The 17,426-nt window shown below is 36.1% G+C and overlaps 1 protein-coding gene across 2 annotated transcripts; it reads left to right on the top strand.

Annotated features, from left to right (window-relative positions):
- The first annotated feature begins 235 nt into the window (after positions 1–235).
- On the top strand, positions 236–5,285 carry LOC110872659 (transmembrane protein 87A). 2 transcript variants are annotated; one of them, XM_022121508.2, is made up of 6 exons: positions 236–587; positions 1,348–2,284; positions 2,726–2,821; positions 3,813–3,949; positions 4,577–4,747; positions 4,884–5,285. In XM_022121508.2, exons 1-5 carry the CDS (start codon positions 346–348, stop codon positions 4,728–4,730), a joined length of 1,566 nt encoding a protein of 521 aa, XP_021977200.1. In that variant the 5' UTR covers positions 236–345; the 3' UTR covers positions 4,731–4,747; positions 4,884–5,285. The 2 variants fall into 2 exon arrangements, with proteins under 2 accessions (XP_021977200.1, XP_021977198.1); XM_022121506.2 differs by having other exon boundaries at positions 4,577–4,755; positions 4,886–5,285.
- Positions 5,286–17,426: the final 12,141 nt, after the last annotated feature.

Here is a 17,426-nt window from a genome sequence, read left to right as displayed (position 1 = left end):
GAATGTCTGTAAAAATAAACAGTCTTATATTTTCAGCTTGTAGTGCTTCAGACCACATCTTTAATTACAGATATAAAAACCGATGAAATCAACTTATAGATAGTTTTATGTCTGAAAAACAAACTAACACCTAAAAGTTATAGCTACAACTTCTTCACGACTTGATTGTAAAAGTCTAATATTATATTTATGAATGTTATTAAAGTATATCTTTAACCAAACTACTTTTTTGGGGGAAATTAAAGTATATCTTTAACCAAACTATTATTCCCTTGTGCTCATCATCAAACTTCATCTTCTTCGTACATCTTTTACGCAAATCGCATTTTCACATGACCGAAGAACATGAGATTCAACAGATGCAGTAATCACCACAACCCAACACCAATTCTAATTCTAATTCTTCTTTTGAGTTTATCAGCGATCAATCATGTAAAAGCTTCAATCCACGAATACAAGAACGAGGGATTCATACCTCGATCCAATTCCTTCTTCTTTCATGGCGGAAGCGAGGGAATGTATGCTTCTAAGGTCCACCTTAATGCCTCTAATCAAGATAATTCTATTCTTGGCAAATCCTTTATACGGTAAGTACACATTTTCTTTTGTTTTCTTCATTTAGGGTTTGATCTTTGACTTGATTGTAATGTATTGTGTGTTATGATATGCTTTGTTCTGTTCTGTTGTTGTATTGAAATTTGAAAGTATTATCTGACTGTCTGAAAGTTTTAACATACTTGATACATGATGATTTTTAAAATGTTAACCGGCTGTTGGACTTAACCGAATGGGTCAGGGATATAACTGTCTTTTTAGTCAGGTTTATTGTTTGGCAAGATGTGAATGGTTAAGTGCTGAACGAGGAAGAGGTCTGAACCATTAAGTGTTGAACCGGTTTGATATTAACTTTTTTGTTAATATTTTATAAAAAAATTCACTAACTTGAAACATTTAATGAAAGTTATGTGACTTTAGAGGAAAAAAAACTTTATTTGACTTTGGTGAGCACTTGAGAAACTTGATTGATCACTACTGTATGAAGTTACCAAACCCTTTTCGAATTAAACGAAAGAGCTACTTGCATTGGCGTAGCTTAGTGGGGGCGGGAGGGGGCGGCCGACCCCCCGAACTTTTCGCTCATTAGGGGAGAGTATGTAGTTTTTGTATAGAAATTTTTGGGTATATACGTTTTCGACCCCCCGCTCAAAAATCTCAAGCTTCGTCACTGGCTACTTGGTTGGAGCTTATGAATAAAAAATCTATTTACTTCTATACTTTGGTTGAAATCACATCACAAACTACACTTTAAAGTTTAAATATTTATTCATACTAACCATATGATTGCAGGTTTGAATCTATCATCTTTAGAAGACCAAAGGAGGTTGCAGCTAAACAAAACGAGATGCAACAAAGTACTGGTTTAGTCGAGGCTATATTAGTCGAAGTAAAAAACCGCGATAAAATCGGCGGTGCATATTTAAACTCAGATGCAATATGCTGCACACCCAAACTCGCCAGTGACGGTTCTTGCAAAGTAGGAGAAGTCATCATCCGCCAAGACCCCGATAACCCGGGCTGGCCCAAACGGATTCAAACCCCTTTTGGCGGAAAAAGCGAAGAGGCAAAAATGGTGCTACATACCGTTGAGATCAACAGAACCGGAATGTATTATCTTTACTTCATGTTTTGCGATCCGCAACTTATTGGCACGACGATAATGAGCGGAAGAACTGTTTGGCGAAATCCAGATGGTTTCCTACCGGGAAAGATGACACCACTTATGCCATTTTACGGGTTTATGTCGTTAGCGTATCTTATCCTCGGTCTTCTATGGTTTCTTAGATTTGTGCAGCACTGGAAGGATATAATACCGCTGCATTACCATATAACGGTTGTTATCGGTTTGGGTATGTGTGAAATGGCTCTTTGGTATTTTGAGTATGTGAATTTTAACGTCACGGGAAGCAGACCGATTGGAATTACGCTCTGGGCGGTTACTTTTAGTGCGTGTAAAAAGACGTTTTCTCGACTTCTTCTTTTGGTTGTATCGATGGGATTTGGTGTTGTGCGGCCTACTTTAGGAGGTGTGACGTTGAAGGTGTTGCTTCTTGGTTTTACGTATTTTCTTGCTTCGGAAGCGCTTGAACTTGTTGAAAATGTTGGAAATATTAATGATTTTTCTGGGAAGGCGAGAGTTTTTCTTGTGTTGCCTGTTGCTCTACTGGATTCTTGCTTTATTCTTTGGATTTTTTCGTCGTTGTCGAAAACTTTGGAAAAGCTTCAGGTAAATTTGTTCTTAGTTCTTTTTGCTTCATTGCAATGTTAGTTGGTCCCGTTATATTTTTATCAGGATATATAATATTGCGTAATGATGGTACGTAGTCACATACTTTGCTTTAATTACTATTTGGGGCAACACACTTTTAAAGAAAATTTGGATCAAGTTTCTGAGCTAACTCATTTACATGTGCCACGCCAGCACCACAAAAGTCAACACGGTCAAAGATATCAACGCACCATCTGCCACATCATCATGCTTACCCATAACCGGGTCACATTATCAAAGTTTGCTTATGATTGCGACTGTTGGCATTTAGCTGCCAGTGCTGATGTTTAATGTATTATGATGGTGGCTTAGCTTCTTACTGAATTACTGATGTGTCACAACAACATGTAATTAATCTACTTAATTTTGCTGAAATTATTATTGCCAATTTTGACTCAGATACGGAGAAGCATGGGCAAACTTGAACTATACAGAAAGTTTACTAATGCTTTAGCTTTATCAGTGTTGGTTTCTGTTGCTTGGATTGGTTACGAGGTACTCTACTTGTTTACCATTTTCAAAATCTTTAATAAATTATATGTGTGGGCGCTTGGGGGGCTAAAGTGAAAGTGCACTAATTTTAACGTTATTTTACTAATTTCGTGAAAATAACGTTAAAAGAGGGGGATGGTTAATCATGCATCATGTGGTGGCGTTGATAGCCGAAAGACAAGGGGGTACATGCACTAATCGGCGTTTGTCTCAATTGCTGAGTGTTATGTGCCTTATGTCCAAGGCTTGATACAAAACTACTATCGAGCCGGGGGTCTCATTGGAAGCAGCCTCTCTATTCCTACGAGGTAGAGGTAAGGCTGTCTACATCTCACCCTCCTCAGACCCTACCTTAGCTTTGCTATTGGTGGGATATACCGAGTATGATGATGATTAGGTTTAGTTACATAAACAATATCATTACAATAATATCTAAATGATGTATGTATTATTAATAGAGTTTGTGCGATTTTCAATCCACTCTGCTTTTAGTTAAGTTTTTATTATGACCCGTTTGAGATAAAACGAGACCCAAATCTACCCATTAATAAGTAAATAAATCAAGCTAAAGTTTTCTAAATTACTTTTAATCATCCTCATTAATATTGCTATGCTAATATGAGGTGCTACTTAACCATTGGGTGTCAGCCCAGTGGCCACCGACCCCCTCTTTAATCCGGCTCGAGGACCCTGTGAGGTCACAGGTTCAAAACCTGATAACCCCAGGCTCTTCAGTTCCCCTCGAGTTGGTAGGGGTTTCTCCGCCAGGCAGCGTTGTCGGGTCGCTAGCTTGGGAAGTGAGTTCACTTCCGCGGTCGGGGGTACTGTGCATCTACCCTTAAGATGAGGTGCTACTTGCTAACATATTTAGTTGTTAACAATTCGCCTTCATCCACATTCAAGTAATTGTAAATATGGCAATTCATATTCTTTCTTTTGCTTCTTCACTATCTACTAAGTATTTAACTATTAAATAATGATGCTTTTTATTCAGTTATACTTCAATGCAAGTGATCCCTTGAGTGAACTATGGAAACGAGCTTGGGTTATTCAAGCTTTCTGGGCTGTTTTGGCATATATACTTTTACTAGTGACATGCCTTCTCTGGTCTCCTTCCCACAATCCTACCAGGTAAACTAATGTTGTTATGTTTCGCCATTTATACGACTTAATATACAGTCACATACAAGGGTTTGAATAAAGATTTGGAGTAAAATGCCATTTTCATCCCTGAGGTTTGGTCAGCTTTGCGACTTTAGTCCAATGGTTTGTTTTTCCGCATCTGGATCCAAAAGGTTTGAAATCTTGCTATTTTCATTCGGCTCGTTAACTCCATCCATTTTTCTCCGTTAAGTCAAGGGTATTCCTGTCTTTTCTGTTAACTTAAAGGGCAATTCGGTCTGGGGTATTTTAAATGCTTGTAAATAAAGTGAAAAAGACTGAATTGCCCTTTAAGTTTACAAGACAGACAAAAATACCCCTGACTTAACCGAGAAAAAATTTGGATGGAGTTAACGAGCCGGATAAAAATGGCAAGATTTCAAACCTTTTGGATCCAGGTGCGGAAAAACAAACCTTTGAACACAAGTCGCAAAACTGGCCAAACCTGAGAGGGACGAAAATGGCATTTTACTCAAAGATTTGATGCCACGGATCCTTCAGTTACAAATTTTAAGTCTCAGTTGACTCATTGTAAAACATATTGATAGTCAAATTCAAAATTTTGATATTGGTATATAATACTTTTACCGTGTGCAGATATTCATACTCAGAGGAGGTTGAGGACATAGAAGAAGAAGGTATACCTTTGACAGCCAGTGGAGTCAAAGTGTCGGGAGAATTGATGGAGAGAAAACCCGCAATTATAACAGATCATGTGTTCGAGGTCATTGAAGAGGACAAAAGAGAATGATGCAACCACAATTAGTTATCAAAGAGTGAGATATAGTTACCTCTTTACCCTTTTTGTTTTTGGTACATTAGTTCCTTAAATAAGTAGAATCACATCCAAATACTATATCCGCAAAAGTCATATAATCACTAATACATCTTATTCATATTATGCAGCGAACACAGTTAAACGTTTCAAATGTTAGAATGACTAGAATCATCCTCGTGTAGCTGAGAATTGCCGCAAGAACTAGTCGACAAACCATTTCTGTGACCTGATTGCGTGACGTCAACTAACGATGACAGAATTTTATAGCAAGTTTTTAACCATTATATATGGATTGCAAGTATGTTTCATGAACTGGTCTTCGATCCGTTGATTTGATTAGTTAGCTTTCGGCTTTGATTGTCCTATACTCCCACCTTACGATGGAAGAAAGTTTTGGTAAATTAACTGAAATCTTTGTGCGAGGAGGATCATAACTTATGTGTAATAGGTTATATCTGATTTAATTTCAGGTGTTGGTTGTATTAATATCCATTTTGACATGTTATATCCACCTGCTTGACCCGTTTATCTTATAGACACTTGATTATTTCCTATCCAAATTTGTGAAGGAGAGTAACAAATATTTATGTTGACAACAAAGTTTGTATGACAATGTTTATAATCTTGACTCTTCAATAATATATCAAGGTAACATACAAAACCAAATTGTAAAACTGAATCCAACTGAATTGTAGTTTTGTTTGTTGGTTTTGACCGATCTTTGACGGTTTGGATAAATATTTTTTGACAGTTATTTGAGGAACAAAAGTATAATAAAAAGATTATGAGCTTAGGATACATATTTAAGGAAATTAAAAAATTATCTTATTGGATTGGATCAAACCGATTTGTGAACAACACTACTTACACTATAGCTAATTTGGACTACGTAAGTGTATGTAGGGTAGATAGCTACATAATAGATTTTGAAAAGGCGTATGGTCGTATAAATTGGGATTTTCTCGACTCATTTATGGAACAGTTGAACTTCCTGGTTAAATGGCGTAGGTGGATAAAGGCTATTTTGTCTCCGGCTAGATCTTTGGTGCTTATTAATGATTCTCCTTCCTTTCGAATTTCAATTCCAACGAGGAATGAGACAAGGCGACCAAATTTCTCCATTTTTATTTATTTCAGGGATGGAAGCGTGTATGTTCATAAAGGCTATGGAGGTGGGTTTGTTTGATTGTTTTCAATCTCCAAACAACGAACCCTCTACTTGCACACCTTTTATTTGTGGATGATGTGATGATTTGCAGGGAATGGTCTCGAAGCAATCGGTTCTTAACATGGTTCGGCTTCTTAGATGTTTTCATATAGTGTCGGGTCTGGAACATAATGAGGTATATTCTTTGCTGATATGATAAGTACACACCCAACTTCCTTCCTTGTAAGTATCTTGGTCTAATAACATTGCTAAACTGAAAATCAATTGGCAAAGTCTAATATTAATTTGGCTACCCTTAGTAAAGGTGTGGTTGGGTTGGGGAATGGTATTCGTTTTTGGATAGATTCGTGGGTGATAAACGAACCCCTAAAAAACGTTTTCCAAAATTTATTATTTTTTATCAGAAAAGGACAAGGACAAATGTTGGTTGGTATCGAGTGTTACAACATAATCAGCCAAAATATAATGTGGAAGTGGAGGTGGAAAAGAACTAGTTTGAATCAATCGGAAAGGACAGAGCTGGAAAATTATTTGAGTTTACTATAGAATGTTACTTTGTCTCAACACCCGGATAGGTATTAGGTATGTATGCCCCAAAGAACCCAATGGCTCATTGTCGATGGCATCTATGATGTCAGATCCACATCTAAATTGGCGTTGGGTACTCCTCAATTCGTTTTGGAATGGAATAGCTAGGTTTCGAAGAAATTTATTGTTTTTGTGTGGAAAGCAAAATGGATCGTATTCCCTCGTTGGTGGCACTTAGTATAAGAACCATAAATGTGGGTGCGATGTTATGGAGGCTTTGCAGTAACTATCAGGAAACAAGCGAACACTTAATAACTTCTTGCTATGTTGCTATGGTGGTTTGGCAGTTGGTTTCGAGTTGGTGTGGCGTCTTTCCCATCTTCGCTTTCTCAGTTTGGGACCTTCTTGTGTTGCATAAACCATTAAATTTGGGTAGTCGGACAAACAAAGCTTTTCAAGGAATCATTTTTACAGGGTGCATTTGAAAGGCTAGAAACGATAAAATCTTCTCCAACAAAGAGGTTTGTAATGCAAGAATTATGGAAGAGATCAAGTGGCTCGGGTATCTTTGGATAAAAATAAATCGCTGATTAAATCATTGTTATTATTATGAAAAGATTAGTGTAATTTCTCTTACTAACTAAATCATTTCATGAATGTTGTTTGTCTCTTGCCTTTAGCTTCTTGCTAGGCCTTTTTTTTAATAAAATTTCCCGTTCCAAAAGAATATTGTTTATATTTAAATATATATTTTATGGATCACACGGGCATTCAAAAACGAATATGATTCCAACTAAAATCAATCAAATCTGAAAATATGTTCTAAATTTTAATTGAACCATCTATGTTAGACTAAACGGTATGTGGACTGACCTAAGACTGGCGGGCTCCGACGCCAGGCCAGCACACCGCTCCTCTAGGGCCGGCCCCGTCCTCTCCAGTTTCACCTCGACGCCCAAGACGGGTCTTTGTGGTTTGAACTAAATGGTTTAACGGTTAGATTTAAAAAAAATTCAAATAAATGTCGTTCAATGGCTATTTAGAAAATTAATTATTTTATCTATAAGTAAACAACACTCACCCCATTTTTAAATCATTCCAACCCAATCTCTCTCTCAACTTTATAAATTTCTTCATCTTTTTATATAAATTTAGCCATGGATCCGTACAATCTAAACAACCCGAACCCAAACGTTTTCTCGGTACCCGGCTACTATCCAACGATGGATTCAAGTTGGTCGGCATCGCAATTCTCTTTCTCGAGTTTCCAACAAAGTCCCAACGCTTTCGTTCAAATGAACCAAATGCAATCGATGCAAAAAATGTTGATGCGAAACCCGTTCAACTCGCAATTTCAATCACAACCACAACCTTCACCGCCACCGGTAGAATAGTCTCAACCCGTATAAGATGAAGTTGAAGAATATGTGTCGGAGACGCAACCCCAAACCTCCAAACGAAAAAAAGGGAAGCAACTAGCGTGTCTAGCCGGTGATCAACCTTCGAGACCGAAGGCGCAACCATGGTCAAAGATCGAGGAGGTGGCGTTAGCTAAGGCGTGGATTAGCACGTCAAAATGCCCAATTATTGGTATGTAAAAATATATAAATTTTAAACTTTTTAATATATAAACTTTAAACTTGTTAATATATAAATTTTCTTACATTTTAAAAATATAGGAAACAACCAAACTGGCAATGGTTTTGGAAAGAAATACTAGCAAAATTCAGTTCGATTATGGAACAAGGTACGTATCGCGATCTTGATTCCGTCGATTCAAAGTGGTGAAAGATGCATCCGGTCGTCAACCGATTTTGCGGGTATTATAATAATTTATATGTCAATCGTCCAAGTGGGTGGAGTGACGAAAGCGTTTTAAAGAGGTGATGCGTAGATACGAAGATGAGCATCGGTAGGTTTTCCCACACGTCCAGGCATGGGAGATTATGCGAACCAATAAGAAGTGGGTGCCGGTTCCAAACGAGGTTGAAAGCGCTAAACGGATGAAAACTTCAGAGAGAGACTGGAAGTTATAGTGCGAGGGGCTCGGACGCACGATGTCAAATAAATATAAACGACGGGCCGGAATTTGAAGACGAAGAGAACGTAGTTCGAGAAGAGGTACGTCCCCCTGGAAGGGACAAAGCCAAAAAGGCAGCGGCTGCAAAAAAAAACAAGCCTCATCGGGGGGCAGTTCGAGAATGGATGACTTGATGGCCCAGTTCAAAGCATACACCGAGGTCACAGTCCAAAAGGTACAAGCGAAGCAACGTGAAGTAGACGAACGGGTTCAGTTGAAGCAAGAGGAGGTAGAATTACAGGAATGGAAGATAATGACAACCGATATCAACACGTAATCGGAAGAAGACCGTCAAATTTTTCGTAAAATGAAAGAAAAGATCGTCAAAAATGGAATTCTTAGAATTTTTAATTTTTAGAAATATAGTATTTTTTAAGTTAAGGGTTCTTTTTTTAAGTTATGTAATGTTTTTTTAATATGTAACGATTTTATTTTATAAGTTATTTAATGTTTAAAAATATGAATTAAATTAAAAAAAAGAGGGGGGGGGGGCATCCTCCATCCCCTTGGTTCATCTTTGGAGGGGCATTCTCTTTGGATGTTGACGTGGCAGGTGACATGAAGGGCCATCCTCCAAGGACTACCCTCCTCCACACCCCAGGGTCGTTCCTACGTTTTTGGAGACCCTGAACTAACTATGAAGTGAGGGCCCTACTTTCGCCGATAAACTCTCCTCCAATCCCGACTCCATGGGTGATTACCTTTACTTTTTTCGTATAGTGATAGCCGATAGCCTAGAAATTGAAAGGATATGAAGTGGGAACGATGATTGCAACTGTATTTAGGGGTTTTTAACCGCTAAATATCGATGATTAGGTCGATGGTTGTTACCAATGGGGTGGTGGTCCATTGGCAAAGGCAAAGCGTCTAAACACCTTGGGAGGGGAAGGTCTCGGGTTAAAGTCACACAGACAATAGAAATAAAAGAAATTTACCGTTCAAAAAAAAGGTCGATGGTTGTTTTGTTATAATAGTTGGAAATCAAGGCGAAATGGATTTTAAAACTTGACCTTTTTTGCTAAACAATATTTATTTTGGCTTCTTCAATGAAAAACCAGTTTAGTTTAAAATAAACGTACTTATTCAGGCCTAATACATATTGAAACACCCTAACACGTAATAGCTTGAAAATGACGCAGCGGAAAAACGAGCCTTAAAAATTAATCTTGCTTTACAAAATACATTGCTTACGTAAAGACTCAGTCACAAAATGTTCAACATTTACTAATTGAATTAACAACATTCATGCTAAAATAATTCTACAAGTGTTACATAGTCCAAGCTAGGTGACCGTTCTCCCCGTACAATTCTTGCTCCTTGACTCGATATGCGCCGTATATCTTAATTAATAAAAAGGAAAATCTACTTAGTTCCTGCGGACATCATTCACAACATATCCATTAGTCATCGTCAACATCTTATGACATTATTATCATATAACTAAAAATCCGTATAACATTCGATAATATAAACTTGATCCATTTCATATCTCTTGTTCCGGGTTCGGCTTCAATACTTTTTGAACCTGATGTTCTCATACCTGTATTACATTCCAATCTCAAGACAATTTATTAGTATTCGTCAATGACCAAACATAATATACCATTCATTCATACATCGGTAACGTCTCGCATTCACACATATTCACATTCCAAATTCCACTTGTATACAACACTTACCTCTACACATACACACACATACATACAAGCTCTTGCGCTTACCATTTGCATTCACATAATCCTATACATCTTGTCATAATCACAACTTTTTTAAAGATAAAATTTATACTCACCATCTTGCATACCCAATCGTCCCTAAGTTCGATTACATATAGCAGAGCCGGCTATTGGGCCGGCCAATCCGGGCCATCGCTCGAGGCCCAAGCTTTCAAAGGGCCCAATAGTTTTTTGTAGGTTTTTTTATTGCAAGTTTTAGATTATATACTTTATAAAAATGCTAGTTTTGCACTGAAATTGGTAGATCAGTTGGCTCCTTACTGGCCTTTTAAAGGCCACTTTCCGTGTTCGAGGCTTGCTCTTCACTTGTTTTATTAATTTTTGACCTTTTAATTTAGCTTCATGGACTTTGTGGAGCACATACGTCTATAGTCTGGCATATTTCCACATTTTTTTTTGTCTTTTTCAAACATTTATTATATTAGTATTTTATTATGTAACCCTTTTAACTTTATTATTTTCGTTTAAATTTAAGTTTATTTATTATACACGTTTAGTTTTTTTATTTTTTTTATAATTTGCTAATATATTTGTATACTCCATCTACTTTTATTCCTTTTAGTATTTTGCCTTTGAACAATTTTCTCTCGCTAATATGACAAACCAAACTGATTCCAAACGAACATTATCATTAACATTGTCAGTATTATAAGAACCGGTAGTTTTTTTGCTTTTCCTATTTTGTCTTTTAGTGTTTTTTCGATATGTATGTTGACGTTACAATGAACTTTTCCCCGTGGTTTTACGTTGTTTCTTACCAAGTGTCGATATTATACTTATAATCAAACTTCCACCGCGAAGCGCAGTGTAAATTACAAGTTATATATAATGATAAAAGGCCAAAAACACTGTTTATACGCTTATGGCCTAGAAAAGGGGCCCAAATTTTCGTCTCGCACGAGGCCCAAAATTTTTTTATACTTCTCGGGGACGGCTCTGACATATAGATTTCCTTCACTAACACGAAGGTAAAAATCCATACTTTCATCATTCGGTGACTCATAACAATACTTATGTCCTAAACTGGCTTTAAAATAAGTTAGGAGACGTGAAAATCATCCAAAACATCGAGTTCGTTTAAAAACTAGGAGTCTCATAACTTTTACTTGGAATCAATATTTCATAAATCATGAAACAATTAGTCTTACGTAGTTTAAAACGCGTTTAAACGAGTTCGCGAGACAAAACAAGTCAAACAAATAACTTTTGCCGGCCCAACATACCGTCGCGTTGCGCGACGGCTTTTTGCCTATGATGTCGCATGGCGCGACCCCCTTATATCGACAGAAAGTTCATTTTATTTGAGTTGCAGATTTCCAGCTCCAACTTCTCGCTTGTTAAAACTTAAAACTTGCATAACTTATGATCTAGACGTCCGTTTTGAGTAATTCTTGTTTCTACGAGTCCGTAATTTAATTACGGATCCGTTTATCATCCTATCTCACATCAAAAGTTGAATTAAAAGATAAGTACTTATACATTCTTCAAACCATTATTCGACCCGTTTGATTTCACTAGTTAACCTTCGTTACATACAAATCCTTCGATATACTGAAGTAACGCTTACCTTAATTCTCTCCTTCATTACATAGTACTTGCATAATTTTCCACACTCATAAATATTAAATTCTACATACATACTAAGAAGTGAATCAGAATCACTTACCTTGAGCGTCTGTTTTCGCATTTGCTTCCTTGTTTCCTCTTGACCCGTTAGCCTTTCTTACCGGAGTCCATTTCCACATGATCCCTATGCTTTCGTGTCACCGAAATCACATCCTTGTTAGTATACATGATTGTACATATAAATGATCATGTCGAATGCATAACTCACATTTGACTTTCATTAGTCAAGTCTAACAAGCATAAGGCATATACCCAAAATAACATCTTTTCAACTCATATAATCCATCATGTCAACGCATATTGATTTAACACATACCATATGGCATTCTAAGATCTTACAATTGTGACAAAATCCTAGCCATGCTTCTTATGTGCAGTTGGCTTTCAAAAGTCAACGGTTTATTGTATAAACTTTCGACTTAACCTCATATCTTCGCGACATCTTATTAGGCTATACATATGACACTATATACATCTCATATTTATGATGCAAATGTGCTTACAACCTCATGATCACATAATTACATACACATACACATTTACTTACACATACTTCCACATGTAAATGTTTTGTGATTCTACATTTGGCAATATCATTTACGGTAACAATACGACATAACTCAAACATTATTACTTACCAATAAGCTATTTGTTTCACATTTCGTACACATTCACTTTTAATTACCATAAATCAAGCGCATCAAATACATGGTGAGTATCACACCATTCAAGCACAAGATACAAGTTCCTAATGCATAATTTTATCAAAACATACATTCCTCCGAAAACTCATATGGATTCTATCTAAGGCACATTATTCAAGTTAGTTTACTACTAACCTCTTCTTTCCACAATTCATTCATAAATCTCAAGCCGTTTCATATAATTCTCATATCATAACATCACTTAGACATTCCATCAAACACTTGGCGTGCGTACTAAGATCTAAGCATATTGTACAAGTAATTTAAGCATATTCTTCCCATATTCACCTCATGAATCCTTTCATTCAAACAAGATCACATTATCATCTACATCATGTTACTATCAAAACCTAGCACGTAACATATGCATCAACATAATCAAAATCATCATCATACACATGTTCATCATAATCTTTCTCATACTCATAAACATGGGTTTCATTCTAAATCACTAAGATAACTAAAATTTTGCCAAGATTCAACTTAAACATGATAACATTAGCAAGCTTTCGTCCTAATTTAGATCAAACTCACGTTTTCATCAAAACCCACTTCATGGTTGTTCATAAAAACTGAAAATTAAGACATACCTTGGCTAAAGATTGCTTAGATATTCACTATTTAGGCTCATGCAAGTTCGAATTCAGCCCGAATCCCATCCAATTCGTCGATTAGGGTTTGAGAGGGGTTTTCCCCCCTTCTTCTTCTTCTCATCTGATCGGACACACACGCCCAGGTGTGTGTTTGAGGGTTTAAAATTTTTATTTTATATTTTATCTTTTCATTTATTCCATATCAACCCCTCATGTTTGTCACTTGTTCATAACTTGCCCAATTTCATAGTCTTATTTGTTTTAACCAAGCATTTAACTAGGTTTAATAACCTAGTTATTACATTTCCTTCTTTTAAACATGATAACATATTAGCAACTAAATAATTCGAGTTTTGGGGTGTTACACATATATTAGGCTACACGGTATGGTGATGGTCCTACATTGGAGGATGATCCGCCACGTAAGCACCACGTAGACAAGCGTGAGGATGGGGCAAAGAGGATGGAGGTAAGGAAATGAGTGGATAATCCTAATATATATATATATATATATATATATATATATATATATATATATAAGTTGTTGTATATGTGTGTGTGAGTGTGTTTTGTCTTGTAGTGGATGATCCTCAATGTCCACAAGTCGACGAGGAGGACGCTGGAGGATCGGCGACGAGGGGGGCGAAATGGCTGGAGGATCGGCGACGAAGGGGGACAGACCTCCATACCGTGGAGCCTTATATATAAAAACTTTCTAAAAACTTGAAGGGTCTTATTTTTTGATAGCCTTAGACCCGTGTCTAGATTGCCATTCGTATGGAGCCGGATTTGTCACACCCTATAGTATCTATATAATCTATAAAAGGAGATTAAATGCTGATGTAACTTTGCTTATGTGTCAACTAACCAGGTATGCCACGTAAGATCTGCTGATGTCATAAATCCCACTTTGTTTTAAAAAAATCATTTCATTTATTTAATAATAATACATAAATAATACTGATGGTTTTAGAGCCATTTTCAAAATTCAAATTCAATCCCTCTTTCTCTCAAATATAGTTATGGCTCCATTTTCAAATTTCAAACCATAATTTCAACCTCTCTCTCTCTCTCTCTCTCTCAAATCCAGAGTGCCTCCATCTTTCAAAATTCATCTAGGGTTTCAAGATCCGCATTTAGGGCTGTCACATGATCAGTTTAAGTGTTTGGATCCAATACAAGTTCCCTATTCTCCATTCACTAATGAAACCCTAGCGGCCTCCCTGTAGATCCATATGTTGAAGTTTCACAATCACAAAACAAAGGCTCCGACGCCGCCACTGATCCAACACTCACGCTGTTCTCGCCTGCGTCAACAAGGCCAACTCCGAGCTTTCATCCCACCAGCGGAAGATCTTCAAGGTTGACGACCATATCGGTGTCGCTATCGCCGGTTTAACCGCTGACGGTCGTGTTTTGTCGCGGTATATGCGATCCGAGTGTATTAATTATGGCTATACTTATGAATCTCCGCTTCCTTTTGGCCGCTTAGTTGTTCAATTGGCCGATAAAGCTCAGGTTATCCTTTTTACCAATAGATTTATATGTATTCAACCGTTAGGGTTTTGTTTGGGGAGATTGTTGGATAGTTGTTATTTAGTAATAGACTTATATGATGTAGTAGTAATAGAATTGTATTTTTGTTGAATTGTTATGGTATGCTAGAAGATTTTTTAGTTAATAATATATTAATAATGGTGTGTGTGAGGTGAAATATTGGACATTATTTTAGCTATGTGTATGAAACTAGAGTTTACTGAAATGCTTTGGGAGATTAATGATACATGCTAATGTGAGTGGTAATTTTGAGGTTAATGCTTTAATGGTTTTAAGTTTGAAAACTATTGGAGCGTAACTTTCTATGGAAAAATGCATTTGAGATGTACATGATAGATGTTTTGTTGCGTTGGAAATGTTGTAAATGCGACATCTTGATTTAGTGTGTTTTGTTAATTATTGGTTTTGTCGATCGGTGGTCGTGTTATTCGTGAATTATTTGTTGATGGTTATTGTTTGGATGGTAACAAGAAGATGTATACAATGGTAAATTTACAGTATGTGTTAAAACTTTTATTGTGGTTAAGTTATTGTTCATTCAACGCCTTTCCTTTTTACTTCTTTTCAGCAACTGTGTGTGAATAATTATGTTTGGTACTTTATATGAACAAATGAACTACTCATTTAAGGTTATAGGTGCATAAAGTTGTGTCTATTCGCGTTTTTGTGTGTGGCATTTGTGCCGTTTTTAGCTGCTCAACATTCTATGCAGATTTTTCGTAAGGAGTCTCGGTAAATATGAGTACGCCCACCCTGAGTATTTGTTGCAGATTGTTTTTTGCAATTTTTATTGTACATTCTGTTACATATTTTAATTATGTAAAATATAAGGATGCATATTTTCGAGTCAATCTTTTTTATAATTGAATTGATAGATGACAAATACTTGATATATTAGTTATAAACATCTTATTTTCATCAATTATTTTGGGATTTATGACGGAGAACGATGACACCAACAGCGATGGTGTAGTAGCCGCGTTCTCTTGACAGTTGCGTTAGGGTTTCTAATTTGTTATGTTTTGTTTTGTGATGTAGAACAATGAATCAGTTTCAGTTTTCGCTTTCTAATCCAATTTTTATTACTTTTATGTATCTAATAATCCGATTTTTGTATGGCTGCATTAACGCACTTCTTTCTCTGTAGTGATTATCCTTAACAACATTAAAAGGGACAACAGGATACCAATTAACAACGGCTCTTGCCTTTTTTGTGATGAATTTCTTTCAGAAAGGTATTATTTAGTAGGCGTCTTTGAATTTTTCAGTTCGTTTGTTTAGGGTTTCAATCTTTTTAATTTTCTTCAAGAATTTTATAGAACACTGATTACTTAATATGGTTTGTGTATTGAATATGTGAAATTACTTGATTAAGATTTCTGATGTATGATTGGTTCCTGTTATTACTTGATTCAAATTTAAATTACTGATGCAAATAGTTTTTTTTTTCGCTGGTAACATGGTGGTTCTGAGTTTGGTTATTGAGAACAATAAATTTGTTATTTAATTTTGAAGTTATGATCAATTCATTGACTTTATAGAGTTGTGGATTGAGATTATTGAATAGTTGCTACTATGGATACTTTTACAGGATGGATACGGATAATCCTGATGTCAACACTGTAAGTCCCTCTGCACACTCAATATGCAACTTTTTATGAATTATTTTTATTTGATCATGCATTTTTATTTTTTGTTAGCCTGAGCTATGTGAGGATGATGAGTTTATTGTGCTGACATGTGATGGTATTTGGTAAGGGTTTATATGAAATGGCACTATAATTTATGCCATGCAATTATTCTTTCTTAATCTTTTGGATCATTAATAAATTATTTTACTTTCATGTGTTTAGGGATTGCATGTCAAGCCAAAAGTTAATGGATTTTATTCATGAGCAATTGATATCGGTAAGTTTGAGATAACTCATGTTGCCCTTTAAATTACATCAGGTTAGAGGTGACGTTGTTTGATGACAGTGTTGTGACAACCCTCACATTTATAGGTATCCGTACACTTAATTAATATTTAATTTGTGCTTAATGACTGTGCTTGATTACAACTGTGATTAAACTGTTTTCTATTTTCTGTTACATACATACATACATATGCATCACATTTCATACTATCACTTTATTTATTTCATACAAACGTTAGTGACAGACTTGATGCACAAAGCACAGTTAGCACACTGAACGGATAACCTAGAAAACATGCTGACAATGCCAGCACCTAGACAGACAATATTTTTAAGGCCAGTATGAGCCAGAGATAGAATACTACACTAGTAGGGTTCTTCAAGAATTTTATAGAACACTGATTACTTAATATGGTTTGTGTATTGAATATGTGAAATTACTTGATTAAGATTTCTGATGTATGATTGGTTCCTGTTATTACTTGATTCAAATTTAAATTACTGATGCAAATAGTTTTTTTTTTTTCGCTGGTAACATGGTGGTTCTGAGTTTGGTTATTGAGAACAATAAATTTGTTATTTAATTTTGAAGTTATGATCAATTCATTGACTTTATAGAGTTGTGGATTGAGATTATTGAATAGTTGCTACTATGGATACTTTTACAGGATGGATACGGATAATCCTGATGTCAACACTGTAAGTCCCTCTGCACACTCAATATGCAACTTTTTATGAATTATTTTTATTTGATCATGCAT

The sequence above is a fragment of the Helianthus annuus genome, chromosome 8, assembly GCF_002127325.2.
Source record: "Helianthus annuus cultivar XRQ/B chromosome 8, HanXRQr2.0-SUNRISE, whole genome shotgun sequence".
Lineage (NCBI taxonomy): Eukaryota > Viridiplantae > Streptophyta > Magnoliopsida > Asterales > Asteraceae > Helianthus > Helianthus annuus.
Note: the sequence above shows the minus strand (reverse complement) of the source record. Positions and strands in the feature narration are given on the sequence as shown.

Coding starts and splice junctions, on each gene's coding strand:
- LOC110872659 (XM_022121508.2), top strand. CDS start 346: ATGAGATTCAACAGATGCAGTAATCACCACAACCCAACACCAATTCTA. Junction 588..1,347: donor CTTGGCAAATCCTTTATACG/GTAAGTACACAT, acceptor ATATGATTGCAG/GTTTGAATCTATCATCTTTA. Junction 3,950..4,576: donor CCTTCCCACAATCCTACCAG/GTAAACTAATGT, acceptor TACCGTGTGCAG/ATATTCATACTCAGAGGAGG.